Here is an 18318-nt window from a genome sequence, read left to right as displayed (position 1 = left end):
GCTCATACCACCCTACTCATATAACCTGCGCATCACCCCGCCCAAAAGAGAGATCCCTTCTTCCCGTCCCCAGGCCTAAAATGATTTCCCCCCCCCCCCCCCCCCCCCCTTCAACCTTGTTGTTACTTGACACAGCTTGCTCCCTCTCCCGTGTCTTGCGGAGGGGATGGATTGTGGGCTTGAGGAAACTATGGCTGCTTTTCAATTTTAGGTGGGCGAGAGGATCTGGTTCTACAATGCTGACTGAGAAACCTTGACTGTAGATCCGGTATGTGCAAGGCCGGTTTCGCTGGCGATGATGCTCCGCGAGCTGTCTTCCGTAAGTCTTTTCCACCCAAGTCCTTACCCTAGGGCTTTGTTGCGCTTGGAATTATTCCCTTGCTGACACTTAATAGCTTCGATTGTCGGCCGTCCTCGCCATCATGGGTAATATTATTCCCCCCCGCGGATCCTACCAATTCCTGTGAAAGCGAATGAAATATGAGAACAAAGGAAACTAATCCCCGTCGCAGTATTATGATTGGTATGGGCCAGAAGGACTCCTACGTTGGTGATGAAGCACAATCCAAGCGTGGTATCCTTACCCTTAGATACCCCATTGAGCACGGTGTCGTCACGAACTGGGATGATATGGAAAAGATCTGGCATCACACCTTCTACAACGAACTCCGTGTCGCTCCTGAGGAACACCCTGTTCTGTTGACCGAGGCTCCTATCAATCCCAAATCGAACCGTGAGAAGATGACCCAGATCGTCTTCGAAACTTTCAACGCCCCTGCCTTCTACGTCTCCATCCAGGCCGTCCTTTCTCTTTACGCCTCCGGTCGTACCACTGGTATCGTTCTCGACTCCGGTGATGGTGTGACCCACGTCGTTCCAATCTACGAGGGTTTCGCTCTTCCGCACGCTATTTCTCGTATCGACATGGCTGGCCGTGATTTGACTAACTACCTCATGAAGATCCTGGCTGAGCGTGGTTATTCTTTCTCCACCACTGCTGAGCGTGAAATCGTCCGCGATATCAAGGAGAAGCTCTGCTATGTCGCCCTCGACTTCCAACAGGAGATACAGACTGCCTCTCAATCCTCCAGCTTGGAGAAGTCCTACGAGCTCCCTGACGGCCAGGTCATCACCATTGGCAACGAGCGATTCCGCGCTCCAGAGGCCCTCTTCCAGCCCAGTGTCCTGGGCCTTGAAAGCGGCGGCATCCACGCCACTACGTACAACGCCATCATGAAGTGCGACGTTGATGTCCGAAAGGATCTCTACGGCAACATCGTCATGGTGAGTTCTATAAATATATACCTTATTACATATATCGCTAGCAATAATACTAACTAACTGATCTAGTCTGGCGGCACCACCATGTACCCCGGTATCTCTGACCGTATGCAGAAGGAGATTACCGCTCTCGCACCCTCGTCGATGAAGGTTAAGATTATTGCCCCGCCTGAACGTAAATACTCCGTCTGGATCGGTGGTTCCATCCTGGCCTCCCTCTCGACCTTCCAGCAAATGTGGATCTCGAAGCAGGAGTACGACGAGTCCGGACCTTCCATCGTCCACCGCAAGTGCTTCTAAGGTATGGGGATTTGCGTTTGCTTTCTACCTTTAGTGTGTGTTTATTTTCTGTTATTAAAAGAGATGCTAGGTTTTCGTTGTTGTCGTTGCAGTTGTTGCAGCTATTGTTTTTACTTTTAGGAAGGGTGTGAAGCTTTTTTTCTTTCCATTTTATTTTTATATATCTTAATCAATAAAAAGAAAGAAAAAAACCAAAATCAAAACTACGAGAAAACAGCTTGTAACTACATGATTTTTCATAACAATTTTCCCCCATTCATCTTCTTCTCTACGTATCCAAATTTCTTCCTCCCATTTCTACGACCTGGATGATCCGATTGATTGGTTGGTTGATTTTTCATAGAGTATGCCCCATTTAACCTCTCAAGCTGTCATCTTACAAACCTCCCACCCATCAAACGAATATACATACATACCTACATTCAGACAGACAGACCAAAAGCAAAATATTTTCCCTCCTCACACCCTATTTCAAATCAAAATTCAATGTCCCAAGTCCCAGGTCTGCCAAAAATCGAAGCCCGTTACTTGGTTGATTGCCGCCGCCGCCGCCGCTGCTGCTGCTGCCCTTCTTCTTTATTATCAAGAAAAAAAAAATGTATCGAAATTGAAAAGGGGAAAAATTATCAAAGTTAAAAAACTACTTCACTTTATTTTCTCTTTTGCTCGCATGATTTTTCTTCCCTTTGGAGCCTCTTAATGGGAGGTAGTGTCTATTCTGTTTTTACCTGGGAAAACGAAGGGGGTGAAAGAAAAATTTTTTAATTTTATGAAAACAATGTAAGAACGATTTGCGATTTTCCCACCTTTTATCAACGTGCTTTTGTAACTGTGATGATGGGTGGATTGATCAATCTCCTTTCTCCCGCACCTTTTTATATTTGAACTTTATAGGAGCAGGAGGTAGAGAATGCCAGCAATGTGCCATGGTACCTGATATAGGACCCCTTCCTTCACCATAAGTATTCCCGCTTATCGTAAGTTGTGGACCTCATCCTAAGGTTACTAGCATTCTCTCCCCCGGAAGGGCATGCTCCCAAAAGCTGGTGATAATATAACCTGGGATAGTAGCGGGGAATGGGAGATGAATGCATGAAACCGTACATTAGACAAGGAAAAGGAAACAAGCAGAGAATTGCCATTTGGGATGTCTTGACCTTATATTGTCATGCGTGCAACCTGAGTTGGGACCTTCAACATTATTACAAGTATCAAATCATATCATGATTGCAATTGTGGATGGAATAAAATAACATGGGGGGGTTTTTTGCTTGCACCCAAGGATCAATCCGTAAGGTGGGCCCAACGAAGTCTAGGGTATTTTCCATAAGCATGGTGTTTTAACAGGTTGATCGTAAACATGTTTAGTGAAGGCATAGTCTGCGGCATCTCTACAAGCGTTTGTCAATATTAGGTCTTATATAATAGTTACAGGTATTAAGGGTTGCACTAAATAAGCGCTGGGAACTCCCGCCGGCAAGCATTGAGGACAACAGTGGTGTTGGGGGGTTTGGATTGGTTCGTCCCCTCTACTAGCAGCATGGCGCTGGTGTGAGAGAGCTCTTTTGCCCCAGTAGCCTAACAAGTGGATCATCCGCAGGCACTCTTATTATTGATAGCTGGAGTAATCCGCGCTGGTGGTGAGATAGTTGGAGACGCGAGATTTTGAGATATTTGAAGCTTCGAGAATAAGTATATAAAGGCACCGACATTTTTTTACAACAAATGTTACATTCTATCTTTCTTCTATCTTGCTTCAAGTTGCTACTACCCCAAGCGAACTGATATTTCCCTCCCTCCTATTTGATATTTGCCACCCGGATAAGAGCCGCTTCATCCACCCATACCCTCTACTTCAGGAGCCATGTGTCAAATCGTTATATCCATCGGCGGCCGCGGGCACGACGTGGATATGTTTGTGATAAGGTGTAAGGGCCGAAATGAAATCCGCTTGTGCCTCATGAGAAGAATCCGCATCGCCCCCGAGTTAACTTATTTCCTTTCGGAAACGTGATTAGAGGTTGTCATACAAGACTGGATATAAAGCTACGGACGGGTAATCCCCCTACTTCTCCCTTGCAATGCGTGGCATATAGCGTTCAAGCTCGGCAAGCATATTCCTGTTTTGCAACTTATTTGGGACCCAAGAGTGAAGCTGGTGGAAGTCTCCGACCCACTTTCCTCGAGAGCTATCCGCCTACTAGTGAAAATTCCGGAACTTTAAAACACATGTCTCTGTTTTCAATTTAATGTACAGATTACAAGTACGAGAATGTGCAAATATTTGTGGAAGTGTAGGGATATTCCGGGAGAACTAATTGAGAAGATCATCAGATAGGAAAACATATATCTATATATAGATATAGATATATGAACTTGTCAGGTAGAGCTGTTGCTTCATAGCCAACTAGAGGATAAATATAACAGCTGTTGCTCACATTTTCTCTCCTCCGTTCACGATTGCCGTATCGGGGACCTCCGCTATTCTCTTCAACATCCCTGTCACGTAACCCCGGTTCGTGATTATTTGGATCATATCAAAGCTCTCTAAGTTGAGGCGCCTATTTCCCACGCCTCATTTCAAGCCCACCGCTCCTCTCGAAGATTCTCAAGGGGGGAAACGCGTCTTTTCAAGCATCATCGTCGCGCCTTCATTTGGAAACCACAGAAAGTGCAATCATATCATTCCTGCTGCTGGAGACAAATGGGAGAAGCCAATGTTCATTATTTTCCCAGACGGAGAGCCGATGGTAGGCTTGATGGTCGGCGAAACTGTCCTCTTTGCCAGGAGGCTAAGCAGAGTCCTATACGGAAGGAAGGCAAGGGAGTCAAATAGACCATTGTCCTAATTTGTATTGTGTCTGTTTGAGGGAAAGGAAAATAAGGGCTTCATTATTTATTCCCCCGGTTCCTCCCCTGCTTTAAGTTTGGCCATTTTTGCTTTTTTGCCAGTGCTTTTTGAACGCTCGGACAGGAGATATAGTTAACATGAAAGCAAGGCAAGTATCGGAAATTCGAGACAGATACTGGTACTAGTAGTTATATGTGTGTTATATGTAGCAATTTTAATGAAGGCCGACATGCGGATTTGAAGAAACGCTTTTATGAGCTTCATGTGCTAGTGATGCATCGAATGTGGTTGAGACCTAGGCAGTATGATATCAGAATCATCGGAGAAATTTCAATTAACAACAATACCTAGTAGTCAATCATGTCGAAGTTGATGCCAAATACGTTCAGAAATTTCAAAATTTCGTCAAAATTCCAGCCTCCTAATCAGAACAATCATGCCACTGTGGGCCTAAAACAATAGGCTCATCTCGGCCTCTGCATAAAAACAATAAAATAGGCAGCTTTCTTTATGGGGCTTTTCACATTCACAGGACTAACAAATAATGATATACGGATTACTGCCAATAAGAATTGAGTAAATACAGAATCTCTCAGTAATAATGCTGCCTTTCTTGTTGTATTGTTCCCATTGGTTTGTGACAAATCGATAATACCGATATACAGGTAATGACCTTGTATCTGGACTTGGATCCCCCTTCGGGCCACTGTGAGAACGTGTAATGAGAGTACAGTACGGAGCGTATTGGTACGGTCCCTGTTATGACGCCACGGATGCGGCTTAGATGCCCTTTCTGGGCCCATTTGGCCCCCTTTGGCCCCCTTTGGCCCCCTCTTCTTTTCTGGCGTGGGCGGCGGCTGGCCTTGGGTCGTCACCTCACAGACCCGAGCGGCTGTATTGTCCAATACCGTGACCGTACATCCTTGATACCAGACCACGAAAAAAAAAAAATTCCAACCTTCTCGTTTCTGGCAACGACCTCAAGTCTGGTCTTCTCTTCTTCTTCCTCTTCCTCTTCCTCTTGCCACCCTTCAACCCCCTCCCCATCATCACAACACATCAAATTTTGATTTACCGGCGGATCCTCTTCTTTTTCTGAAGCAGGACGATCGCGGATAGTTCAGTCTCCTCTGTTCCATCCGTCGCTTTTTTGAAAATCCCGTCTTCCGCTTTGCGGTGGTGGTGTGCGGATTTTTACAGCCACTCCTTTATTCGGGTGTCTCGCTGATCCATCTCACCAGGTACTTCCTCTTTCTCTTCTGTGCCTCAGCTTTGGCCGTTGCAGGTCGATTCAAAGGATGCTCAGTGGTACTGCGACTCGTGATTTTTTCGTCAATCCGTGTGCGCGGATGCTCTGGGCATTCTTCGGTCAAAGAAAGAAGAAGACTGACTCTCCGCTCGCTTTGTGTGGGTTAGGTTTTGTGTGCCAAACCATATCCTCTGTTGGTTGACACGTTCCTACGACAAGGCAATATCTATTTTTTTTTTAGCCTTCATCGACTTTGTTGCATCGTCTTTGCTCCATCGCGCAGTTTTTACGATTTGCTATTTTAACAGCTGTTTTTATTTCCCCCCCCTCGTCTCGAGCCGGATCTGGAATCTGCTGGGCGCATATCTTCCCGGCTTGTTTCTTGAACGTTTCTTGCGCCTAATAATTTTCATTTATTTCACCTTGTTCCGGCGACTTTTGGCGCAGACTACCGTGTAATGACATCGATCTCACAGACATCAGGCCTTCAACCACAGGGACAGAGTACCAGCAGTTCGGCCGTCTCCCAGGGTCACTCTCCCATTCCATCGGTGAGTTGAAAATCAAAGAAATGGACAACGAAGAAGAAAAGAAAAGAAAAATTGTGGAAGTGAAATGGATTTTGCAGAATACTGCACCCTCTTCTTAAACACATTCATTCCCATGCTTTGAAAACAGGTTGCTAACGCGACAAAGAAATCTTCTCCGCAGGCCGTTACCGTCGAAACGGCAACTTCAACGATTGGCGGAAGTGCACCTACTCAAGCGCCTCAGCATGGAAAGTCGCCTTCTGTCTCTCTGAACGGAAAACACATGCAGCATCCAGCACCCCAGGTCGCCGGTGGCTTGACCATCGTCAACGGAACCACCGCTCCAAACCCGTCTTTACACGACAGGAAAACTTCTGTCACTATCAATCCTAATTTAATCCCGAATGGAGGCCCGGCTGGCGCTTCAGGCCGCGCAAATAATCTGCGATTCGGTTCAATGGACTCCCATGGAGCTCCTATGAACAATCCGGCATCGCTTCCAAACCAACCCCAGTCTACTCTAGGTGTTAATCCATCTATGAATCCTCGCACAACTTCCCCACAGACATCTCCCTCCCCCATTCCTCAACCTATAGCGAGTGGCGGACGGCCACCATCGTCGCTACAAGGGCCAGGTAATAATCTTAACTTTGGCAGCTTTGGTAGCGAACCGGGTGATATGAACGTAAGATCGATCGATTTCATTGTTTGCTTTTATATCTATTTGAACAAGATCTGCCCCGTTCAAACAAGGATTTATACTGACACTGCGTATTCAGCGGCCGAATATGCGGCCTGTTCCTCAGGGCCCTATGGGTCCAAATGCCCAGTCTTCCCACTTTCGACGTGAATCAACACACTCCGCACATGGCGACATGGGAAATCATGGTATGCCAGGGGGTCCTCCAGGACGCGGTGGCTACGGTCATAGTGGTCGAGGAAGAAGCTACGGACAACCCCATCAACCAATGGGATATAACTCTCCAGGCCCGACGTACAGGTCGACCCCCAACCAACCACGCGGCGGGCCCAATATGGGATTCCATGGCCATAACCAGCGATCGCTAGGCCCCTTCCCACATTCGCCCCGTCAGGCTGCCCGAAGCCCTGCCCTTTCCAACGTGAACCCCGCGACCCCCCCAATGTCCCAAGTTCCCATGGCAAACACGCAAATGCAGGCCCAGCATTTTGGCGGATACCCTACTCATATGGGCCCTCAACAAGTAAAGCAACAATCTTCTTACCCCCCTAAATATTCTAATCGTCGTTCTTCTTTATCCCATAAACACAATGGCCCCCGTTTTAAACACCAAAATGCTCAACGACACTTTACTCCCCAAGCCCAATTTCAATACCCCCAACCCCCGACACTGTCACCAGAGAGTGGTCATTTTGAACAGTATCTGACAATGATTAAATCTCAGGGATTCGTTGCTCAGGGCTATGATCCTAATTATTATTTCCAACCGTCGCCATATAATATGCCTCAAGGCCAGTACCAGTACATACCCCCCCCGTCGCCTCGCGCCGCTATGAATGTACCGCACCCACCCCAAGCCCCTTACATGCAGGCCCAATATAGCAACCAAGGCCATCCACCTCCACAAGCAACCCCACTTTCACGATCCCCCTCGCAGGTTTCGGGCCCGGATCGGCCAGGCTCAAGTCTAGGACCGGCCCAACAATCCGTACCAATGACACAAGGGCCTTCTTTCAATGCGACTCGATCCACTAGCAGTCCAGTGCAAAAATCTCAGTTTGTAGTACCAACCAAGAAGAGTTCTGTTGTCATCAAGGATCCCGATAGCGGTAAGGAGATGAACTTTCTCAAACAATCGACATCCCAGCCTCGGACAACGCCTTCGCCTGTCAAGCTAGGTGGTAATACACCAGCTTCGACCCCGCCTCCTCGTACTGGAAGCCGTGCTGAACATGAAAGGTCAGACTCGAAGTCCATGACAGGAGAGGAGAAAAAGCAGTCCTTCCAAGACGCTATCGCTCAAAAGGTCAGGGCTGAAGCTGAAGCTCGCAAGAGGGAAGAAGCTGAAAAAGCTGAGATGCAATGGAAGGAGAAGGAAGAAGCTGAAGCCAAGGCTCGTAAGGATGCAGAGGGAAAGAAGGCTGCTGAGGAGGCCGAGAAGGCTGCTGCAACAGAGAAGGAAAAGGAACAAGAGCGACAAGAAGCAGCGGCCAAAGAAGTCAAACCGGAAGCTCCAAAGGCTCCTGTTGAAGCTGCATCAGCCGAAGATGAGATTGATTGGGACGCATTGGAAAAGGAGTTAGCTGAGAAAGAAGCTGCAGCTGAGAAAGCGTATGCAGAAAAGAAGAGGAAGCAGCAGGAAGAGAAAGCTCTCAAAGAGAAAGAAGACCATGAGGCTTACATCGCCAACCTTAAGAAAGCTGAACAAGAAGCGGAGGCTGCGGAAGAAGCTCGAATCCGCAAACTCGAACAGGGCGAGGAGGAGGGTGCCAAGAAAGAGCGGACAGATTTGTTTGCTTCCCTCAAAAATAAGGGCGCTCAATCTCCCCCTTCCGCAACCGAGAGCCCCATCATTCGAACCCCTGCCGAAAGCGGAGCTGCCACGCCCGTATCAGATATCTCTATGGGCCCGCCCCCCTCCAAACCTGCTAGCGGCGGAAAGCGGGATAAGCCTGCTGCATTGAAGCTGGAAACTACGAAAACTGTCGAGCCACCCCAGCCAAGCGCAGCAATGAAGTCCCTCCAGACCGCCCGATTCCTCGAGGATCCTAGCAAGGTCACCTACCCTCCCGCAATCGTCTCTCCTAATCCTGCTCTGAACGCAAACGCTCCAGTCGACCGTAAATTTAAGTATAACAAAGAATTCCTACTCCAATTCCAGTCCGTTTTCAAAGAGAAACCATCAATCGATTGGGACAGCCGTGTTCGAGAGACTGTTGGAGATAGTTCAGATAGTTCTTCGCGTCCCGGATCCGCTCGAACTCCAATCATAAGTAGCGGACGGGCCACCTCTCGTCCAGGAATCCAAGCTTCTTTCCCCAACGCCGTCATGGGTAAATTTGCCCAAACTCCCGGACGTTCGCAAACGTTGCCCCCTGCAGGTATTGGTCGGGATGGGTTCCCTATGGCAACTGGGGGCCATGGACCATCTATGGCAAATCCTTTTGGCCACTTTTCTCGTGGCCCCGGTGGCCTTCCTCTTGGCAGTTCGCCTATGAGCCGTTCTAGTTCATCGACTATGCAGCAGATGCCATCCCCACGCGCTGGCAGTCACCGAGGTCAGCGCTCAGGAAGCAAGCGGGATAAAGTGTCGAGGAAGGAGGAAGAAACCAATAACAAGACCATGCCACTCACTGCTAACTTGGACATAAAGCCACTGGTTCCGTCTCAGACTGGATGGAAACCACGCAGCATTGGACAGAGCCTTTCTGGCCCAGCTCTTGGTGGCGATGGACACATGCCACCAGATGTTGTGCAACGGAAGGTTAAAGCTAATTTGAACAAGATGACACCCGAGAAGTTCGACCGTATTTCTGATCAGATACTTGAAATCGTGGGACAGTCCAAAGATGAATCAGATGGGCGCACACTCCGACAAGTAATCCAACTTACCTTCGAGAAGGCCACAGATGAAGCCCACTGGGCTCCAATGTACGCTAAATTCTGCAAACGTATGCTAGATTCCATGAGCCCTGAAATCAAGGACGAAAATATCAGGGATAAACAAGGCAATGTTGTCACTGGTGGCAGTTTGTTCCGAAAATACCTTCTCAATCGCTGCCAAGAAGAATTCGAGCGAGGTTGGAAAATAAATCTCCCCGAAAAGCCTGAAGGTGTCACCGAGGAGGCTGCGATGATGTCTGATGAATATTATGCTGCAGCTGCCGCCAAGCGGCGAGGTCTTGGCTTGGTTAAGTTTATTGGTGAATTGTACAAACTCGGCATGTTAACTGAGAGAATCATGCACCAGTGTGTGAAAAAATTGGTTGATTATGAGGGTATTCCTGAGGAAGCCGAAGTGGAGAGCTTGACGAGTCTGCTACGAACGATCGGATACAGCCTTGACAACTCTGAGAAGGGTCATGGTATGATGGATGCATACTTCGTGCGGATCAGCATGATGATGGAAACTCCTGGCCTTGCCAGCCGTCTTAAGTTCATGCTTATGGTATGTTTCGCAATTCCGGAGAAGATTCATTTCTCCTTCTCTTATGGAGTCGGATGCTAATAGTTTTCAGGACATTGTCGATTTACGTAAAGCTGGGTGGATGTCGAAAGATGGCGATAAGGGCCCTAAGACAATCGTTGAGATTAGAGAAGCTGTCAGTAATCACCAGTATGATATTTAATTGGGTCAAAAAATGTTCCACCCGCTAATCTGTCTTTTATAGGCTGCCCGTGCTCAGCAAGAACAAGAAATGGAACGCCTGCGCCAACAGGCCAGCAGAAGTGGTCGGATGCCAATGGGCCGAGGAGATTCACGGAACTTCTCTGGTGGTTACGGAAGTCAAGCTCCGCCTCCCGACTTTGCATCAAGCAAGGTTGGCAGCGACGATCTCCGCCGACTGAAGACCACCAGGAACACGAACCAACCGATATCCTTTGGACCTTCCAGCATGTTTGGTTCCCGGAGCAGCAGCGGCCGTAAAAATCTTGGACCTGGCGGCAACCTAGTCCGTGGTGGCGAAGACAGCGGCGCAAGCAGCCGTACTGGTACTCCACCAGGCGGTAAGGATAAAAAGGACGACAAGGAGGCTGCATCCTCAGTAAATGCATTCAGGTGAGGATTGCAGACCCCCAAGCCCCCCAAGCAATACAGCACGATCCACGTCTAGGGCTTTTCCTACATACCATATATAGACTAGAATGGCTAATTTGTTCCCTCTCCGTCTCTTCTTTTCCCTGCTCCAGTGCTCTTGCCGCCTTGAATAATGAAGATAACCTGGCTACATCGCCGCCATCGAATCCATCCTCCCCTCCCATGGTCAAGTCCCAACCAGCCATTGAGCTGTCAAAACCCCCAGCAAAGGAGCAGGAAGGCCGAAGTCCATCTTAATTTTTTTTCCCTTTTTTAAATTAAGGCGTGTCCTTGTGACCCGTTACCCCATCTTGACTCTCCCTCCCTTTACCTGGGGAAGTCAATCTCTTTCAACCAATGCGCTGCCGGCGTTTCTCAAACCCTTCAAAAAACCAATTTCATAGACGATACAACCTTGTAATACTTTTTCCTGGTTTCACGAAAGCAAACAAAGAAAACCCGTTCACGGCGTGATATACATTGCTTCTTGGGCGGGCCATAAAATGGACAACAAAAGCTGGAAGGGCATGAGAATCAAAATCATGGGTGGGACTTTTCCATGGGATATAGTAGAAATATAGAGCGAGAGAGATGTGAGGAGACTGGGTATGAAGAACCACAATTTTTTTTTCATTCTATAAAAGTCCACATCATTTGGCGGCGACGAACAGATTTGGTTTGGTGGAAATGGTGAGAGTCGAAGGTGCGGTGGTGGAAAAATCCTGTTATTTTCTTTTTATGTGTTTACCTTTTCTTCCCTTTCCTAATATCTCTTTTCAAATGTGGGAAAGGAGAACAAAAGGGCAAAAGAATGAAAGAATACCCAGAAAGTTGTGTGCGTTGTTTTTTTCTTTTATTCTATTTTTTTATTTATTGTTATTATTTTTTTTCCAACTCCTCATTTTATTATTTTCCGTACCCCATTTCTTGTCTTTCTAACTGTTTCTTTTTTCCTATTCCTTTCCCTTTTTTTCTCCTTTCTTCCTTTCTTCCTTGATCATCTGCACTGACTGTGTGCTATGCATTTGCACGGTGATGTTTCTAAGTTCTCTTTTCTCTTAACTACAGTTTTTTCTTCCTTCACTTTTCGCTTGAATCAATCAGTTGGTTGATTAAAAAATACATAACTTTTTTCTATCTATTCATGTCCAATCTGCGTCTGTATGTGTCTCTCCAAATGTTATCTCAAGTCCATGTCCATGTCCATGTCCATGTTTGTAATTCCATGATACTTTTTGTTTTTAACTTCTTTTCCTCCATTCAAGTAACTAACTCTTATTTGTTTTCACTTCTTTTTTTTTAATTCTGCTCCTTTTTTCTATTTCCTTTCTTCCCCCTTCCCTCTTCTGTCTTTTTCCCCTTCATTGTTAGGTATTGATTTTTTTTTTTTCCTTTTTTCTTTTCCTTGTGCTTGCTTCTGTTCCTGCTTCTTCATCTTCTTAAATATGTCTAACTAGCTAACTAACGTACTCAAATCACTTCGGGGTTATTTTAATTGATTTTATATTGTGTCATCTCTCTTCTCTCTCTCTCTCTCTCTCTCTCTCTATATCCCTCTCTCTCTTTTCTGAGGGAAACTTTCCTTTCCCAATTGTCGTACACAATATACATTTTACTTTTTATTGTGCAGCTATGCACGGGGTTCAAAGTTTCAGGTTAACAAAAGTCTGCTTTACCGGGCCTCCTTTTTAGTGTATATATATATGTGAAGTGTGAAAGTTGGGAGTACATGAATTAACCTACTTGGCAAAGTCAACTTCTCATCGCACAGGAATATATTATATATAAACTATGTGAGGTAACAAATATTAACTAATCGCATGAGCATGTTGAGAGCATGCATACCATGCGTAAAGACAGGCACACTGACACAGACAAAGATATAGACGCCATCATCATTATGTTCATAAAGAAATCGCAGCTTTGTAGGATCCACTTGTCCTTGGAGGGCAATTTGCTGAGCCATTCGTTCGCTCGTTTGCTCGCTCGCTAGGGGAATTAACAATATAGAATATTAAGAGTAAGTATAGAAAGGGTAAAGCACAAAGTTAAAGTTGAAGAAGAAAACAACGTAGTAACTGGATGACTCATGGATGTGTCCGCAACATGATAAGCGTGAAAGCAAGTAAAAAGGAAGAAAAGTCGAAAAAAAGAGAATAGAAAGGGGTATAGAATTACAGCATGTGAAATTCGCCGGCAGTGGTAGTTGAGTGCAGAGCATGAAGTGATATATCTCTACACACATTTCTCGATTCCAAATGGCTCAAGAACTTGACGATACAAGGTTATAGCACCTGTAGCCATCAGAATTTAGACAATGCTCCATCATCGACTTTTGATGGGAGAGCCATAATGTTCATTTGTGGGCTAGTGGTACGTTCCTGCGCTTTAGTCTTTGTAGTCGAGTTATGGTCCTTTGCAAAGTCAACAACGCTTGTCCCGGCCGTGCTATTGGTCAGTGGATCACTCTGGCCTGAGTCACCAGAGCCGGAACCACTGCAACTGCTTGATCCATTCTTGCGACCACAGGAGGATTTGGAACACTGGTCGGGACGAATCTGACTTCCCGATTTTCCCCTTGACGTAGGGCCGCAATTTGTTGAAGTGTCTATGCAAAGGCCGTAAGACGTTTCGAAGTTTGGGATAATTTTCCCGTTTGTAGCATCCTGAGAATCGCTTCGTACTCGCGTATTTCCACTGTAACCAGGAGCTTGATTTTCTCCAGGGTGAGTAGCTGATATGATTTGGTATTCTCCACCAAACTGAACACTACCATGACCTTCTAAGTCGTGTCCATCTAAGGCCCGGGGATTAGGCCTATTTTCTTTGTGAAGTTGTTTGAGGTGGTCATTTCCAATACGTGAATCAATTGAGCCAGGCCAGAAGTCTCCTTTGTGAAATCCGGTTGTAAGATCACTCTCACAGAACTGTTTTCTGAGAGAATTTGATAACTGAATTGGAGTATCTGTTGATTTGATACCTAGGTTAAGGAGGTCATTCGGCACTTCATAAGGCCCGCCAACATCTGGCCGGGTATTTCTTACAGAATTTAGATTACTAAAGTTTTCCTGTCTCGCAAATTCAGGAGCTATTCCTTGCTGCGGAGAATTGGGTTTAGAAGCGAATGCGTTTTTGTGCTTGTTTGTGACCGCATCGCTAATCCCCAGTTCACTGCACTGCAGTGTCTCCGATCTAGAGGAAGCTTGAGCATGTCCATATGGCCGCCGTAAAACTGATGCAGAGTATAAGTCACTTGGGTGCCTTGTTGAAGGGGGTTGGGACCGACACAAGGTGCTTCCAGAAATATCAGTATTGTCGCGCGGGTGACAAATGCTAGATAATGAAGATAGCCAGGAGCTGAGAACCGCATCACTCTCTGTAATCGAAGCATAACGATGCGGGGCGCATGTGCGGTGCATTTCCGCCCCAAATTCAGAATCTGTGATGGTGCTAGGTTCTGAAATTTCAGGACTGGCTGCGCGTGGTGGCTGCATTCGAGTTTCTAGCCATTGCTCTCCAAGGTTTAAAAGCGACTGAGGCTTCGCACCATTGGCTAAATCTTTTGGTATTTGGGTCTTCTCTTGCTTTCGGTTGTCAAGGGCAGCTGGGTGTGACTGCATCTGTTTACGCCGGGAAGTTGACAAGTTTGAATTATCTTTTCGATACACGCGAGCTTGCTGACGGTTAAACGGTGGGCGTTTTGACGTGATTGGGATCGGTAGGCTCGCCCTCTCTGATTCTGCAGCCGAAACCCCGTTAGTGCATAATATATCATCTTGGATGCAAGGAATGTGTGCCCCCAAAAGCTCACTGGTATTTGAATTATTTGTATATCCTTGGCGCCGCTGAACTGCGGATTGGCCACCAGGCATGGAAGTCACTGCATTCTGCAGAATATTGAAGGGTTGGACTGGTCGACTGAATTTGTGGAGCGCAGATTCATAGTTTTGAAGGTAGGATGTCTCCTGTTCCGCATACCTTCCAGCAGTACAAGCTTCCAATTCTAATGGGGACATCAGGCCTGATGACATTGATGGAAGTGACGGTAAATAGTATTGCCGCGGGACATCCAGGACTTCAGGCAAGAACGAGGTTTGGGAGCCGTCGGACCTGTCCAGCAGCAGATAGCTTGCTTTGTCTTCGGGCTCAATTTGACTCGCGTCTAGGGGCTCCCGAATTGAGTTTAAACGAGGGCTGGAAGGGATTTCTGAACGAGAGAGGCGTTTCAGGAGTCGTGATGAGCCAGTGAACGACGCGAAGCTGGACCTAATGCTTCTGCGAGGTTTTTGATTTTGGGTGTTTGGAGATACAGGTCCGGGCTTGGTGGAACCCTGAAACCGTGCTCTTATAGACCGGCCATAGCTAGCCCAAAACCCCTTATCGTTACCCTCATAGGCAAGGGCATCTAAATCATGTCTAGGGTCAAGAGGGTTGTACAGCGGATAATGGATCCTTTCTTGGCATGTAATGGTGGTTATGTCTTGGTCCCTGCGAGCCAGACATCAGAAGGAGACATCGAGATGATGTCTGAGGGGACACTTACGGTTCCTTTGCCGGAGACGAAGTAGTAAAGAGGCCAGCTAAGCTTCGACGACGATGGAGGTCATTTTTAGCACGTCGCGACCTCAGCGAGGAGGGCTGTGTTCTGGACGCGTCTTCACCAAATCGACCTTCAGGGCTGAGTGTCAGCCGCTTCCAAATGGAAGCCATAGATGATATTCCCCTTGATATGGGTGGCAACACTGGAGGGAATAAGATAGGTCAATTAAACCGCCATCTGTTCGTGCATGCACGAAGCCAAGAGACGGAAATAGGAGACAACAAGGAAAGCTGTAGATGCACAGGCACCGAATGTGGTATTCAAGGGGCTGGTTATCTGTGAGCCCCTTTATAGTTCTGGGTATCAGGCGAGAGAAACAGGACACAAAGCGGTTCCTGAAGGAACAGCAGACACAGTCGATGTGATAAAAAGAACAGCGAAAGAGAAAGCGAAAGAGATGAAACGACGACGATGAGGCTCAAGGCCCGCGGTCAGGACGAGCAGGACGTGCTCGATTAGGAAAGAGGAGAGCGCACATGGCCTGGTACCTCGCCACCAGCACAAATCAGTATGCATGCCGCGGTACCCTGCCATACCACACTACATTTCACTATAAATACAAATGGTAAATGGTTATCCCGCGGATTGCGAGAGAACTCTAGGGTTAGTCCGGAGGCATCTTGAGCAAATGTCGTGGCCTGTACTCCGTATATTATCCACGATTCGCGATGAGACAGAATCGTCTGCTCACACCTCGGGGAATCCCAGCCCCTTAAATAGGTTTTTGGATGGAGCCCCCGCTAGACAAATACGGTTTAGATCCAGCGTCTCTGGTTCTGCTCCTTTTCATCCACCAAAGCCCAACCGTGAAGTCTTACTTGAACTCCAAGACGCGCCGCCAACGGCTTGACCAAATATTTGCCAGAAAATACTGTCGCAAATCGGTTGACTAGTCTCTTCATTCAGCCCAACACCTCCACTTTTATTTTGGAACACCAGTCCTATATAACAGCTACCCGCTGCGATGGCCGCGGCCAAGGAAGCCGTCTCATTCAATGAGATTATCCAGGCTGGTAAATGATGCTCCTGCCTTTTATTTATCCTGTTGAAACCCTCTTTGTTTGGAGTTGAGACAATGTATTCGTTAACTAACAGATTTTCCTTGTCAATCCTCTAGCCCGCACGCGCCGGAGGAAACAGGCTTTGACTGATAAATTCTTCGATGCGAAAAGACGTTCAAGTGCTCCGGCTCCGGCTTCGGGGTCTGGTGTGGGCGGCGCGGGCGCGGGCTCGTTGGCCAACAGAGTATCTGCTGTGCCGGGCAGCCTTGCAAGCAGACTGGGTGTTGTAAAGGTATTGCCTTTATATTAAAACCATACATTCGACAACCCATTTGCTAATATACGATGCACAGAGATCAGCTGCAGCCGCGTCGACGAGAAATTCTGGCGCCGCTGTGTCCACCCGTCCCGCCGGACAGAACCGCATGTCCTTCGATCTCATTACACAAAACAATGATCGAGCACCTGTCCAGGACCGGGGCCCAGGAATCAGTATCAAAGGAAGCGCGTCTGGACCTTGCGTTGTGCTAGGAAGTAACTTTGCGCCCGGCACCACCGCTGCAGATATTGAGTCGGCACTGGAACCCGTAAGAGGTGCTATGCTGAGTTGCAGGATCGTGTCCACTCACCCAGAGGTGACCGCTGAGATGATTTTTGAGGAGAGGAGTCATGCTGAGAGCGTAGTCGCCCGCTTTGATAATCAAAAGGTACGAGCAAGTATCCCTGCGTTGAACCAGCTCTATTCGCACTGGGGACGACTGACAAATATATCCTTCAAGGCGGATGGAAGGATCCTCCATCTTCGAATAAAACCGGAACCACTGCCTGCACAGATACTCTCCGAAGCGAGACTCCGCCACCGCCGGTCACATTCCAATTTCGACAGCCTGCGCGAACAAGCAGACCGTGAGCGTCGTGAGCTACGACACGCTGATCCTCATGTACAAGACGGCCGTTACGGGTTCGATGATCTATATCCGCCGCCGCAACATCATGGAGCCCGTTCAAACAGTGATTATCCAAGCGGAGGTCAGCGAGGGAGTGTTAATGGATCGGGGAGGAACCGAAACATGGGGAATGACAATTCGGGACTCTACAGTGACCAAATGATTATTGATGAGCCGAGCCGCGAGTCGCGCTACCGCGGGAGACGCGGGGGGTAGAAACCTGGCTTGCTATCAATTGCCAGAAACGGTTTGTACCTGATTATAACCTGCCGGTCTACGTTTTCGTCGTGGTATCAGGGGACTATTATTTCTTTTCCAGGGCATGGAAATTGCGTGGGTATAACCTCTGGTTATGAAGACTCAAAAGGATTAATAAAAGGGCGGGGGGTGATATTTGCGATTGAACTTCCTTTTCTCGGTTTGGTCATGGGTTCATATATAAGGTTTCATTCTGTTTTATTTATTGCATGGAAAAGGAGAAAGGACTTTTTTAGATACGATTTCAATCAACTGGGTTTCTAGAATATTAGCTGGGGTTTTTGGGGATGTTTTGCTTGAAAAAAAAAAAAAAAAAAAAAAAAAACTCTGTTATCCTCTCACTTTCATTATTTTACTTTTCCCCTTCGCGATAGAATTACTGGCGTTTCGCTTGCACTGGTTTTTCGCACTGATTGTAAAGGTAAAACATAGCTCGCAATTAATCAATAAAGGGGAAATCATAGTGCATTCACTCTCTGTGTTTTCGAACGGAAGTATGTAATTGCCATTGTTGCGGTGTCAG

The 18318-nt window shown here is 47.2% G+C and overlaps 4 protein-coding genes across 4 annotated transcripts in view; 3 read left to right on the top strand and 1 right to left on the bottom strand.

Moving 5' to 3' along the window:
* Positions 1 to 1581, top strand: part of HCAG_08210 (actin) — a gene marked incomplete at both ends in the record, with an annotated part of 2001 nt that extends 420 nt beyond the window's left edge. The window contains 4 exons of the mRNA XM_001537051.1: positions 264 to 319; positions 396 to 426; positions 513 to 1284; positions 1351 to 1581. Coding sequence (XP_001537101.1) covers positions 264 to 319; positions 396 to 426; positions 513 to 1284; positions 1351 to 1581 — 1090 coding nt within the window. The remainder of the gene's footprint in view (positions 1 to 263; positions 320 to 395; positions 427 to 512; positions 1285 to 1350) is intronic.
* A 4558-nt stretch (positions 1582 to 6139) lies between these two features.
* HCAG_08209 (conserved hypothetical protein) lies at positions 6140 to 11247 on the top strand (the record flags this gene model as incomplete). The annotated part of the gene is made up of 6 exons (XM_001537050.1): positions 6140 to 6232; positions 6393 to 6896; positions 6991 to 10359; positions 10430 to 10513; positions 10583 to 10971; positions 11103 to 11247. 6 exons carry the CDS (start codon positions 6140 to 6142, stop codon positions 11245 to 11247), a joined length of 4584 nt encoding a protein of 1527 aa, XP_001537100.1.
* A 1385-nt stretch (positions 11248 to 12632) lies between these two features.
* Positions 12633 to 15699, bottom strand: HCAG_08208 (predicted protein; the record flags this gene model as incomplete). Its single annotated transcript, XM_001537049.1, has 7 exons — positions 12633 to 12673; positions 12835 to 12978; positions 13233 to 13259; positions 13367 to 14014; positions 14167 to 14477; positions 14968 to 15441; positions 15533 to 15699. 7 exons carry the CDS (start codon positions 15697 to 15699, stop codon positions 12633 to 12635), a joined length of 1812 nt encoding a protein of 603 aa, XP_001537099.1.
* Positions 15700 to 16553: 854 nt separating this feature from the next.
* Positions 16554 to 17753, top strand: HCAG_08207 (predicted protein; the record flags this gene model as incomplete). The annotated part of the gene is made up of 3 exons (XM_001537048.1): positions 16554 to 16602; positions 16707 to 16882; positions 16944 to 17753. The coding sequence occupies 3 exons, from the start codon at positions 16554 to 16556 to the stop codon at positions 17751 to 17753; spliced, it is 1035 nt and encodes a 344-aa protein (XP_001537098.1).
* Positions 17754 to 18318: the final 565 nt, after the last annotated feature.

The sequence above is a fragment of the Histoplasma capsulatum genome, genomic scaffold (genome assembly GCF_000149585.1).
Source record: "Histoplasma capsulatum NAm1 scaffold_10 genomic scaffold, whole genome shotgun sequence".
Lineage (NCBI taxonomy): Eukaryota > Fungi > Ascomycota > Eurotiomycetes > Onygenales > Ajellomycetaceae > Histoplasma > Histoplasma mississippiense.
The sequence above is the reverse complement of the archived record's forward strand: the minus strand, read 5'-3'. Positions and strand labels throughout refer to the sequence as shown.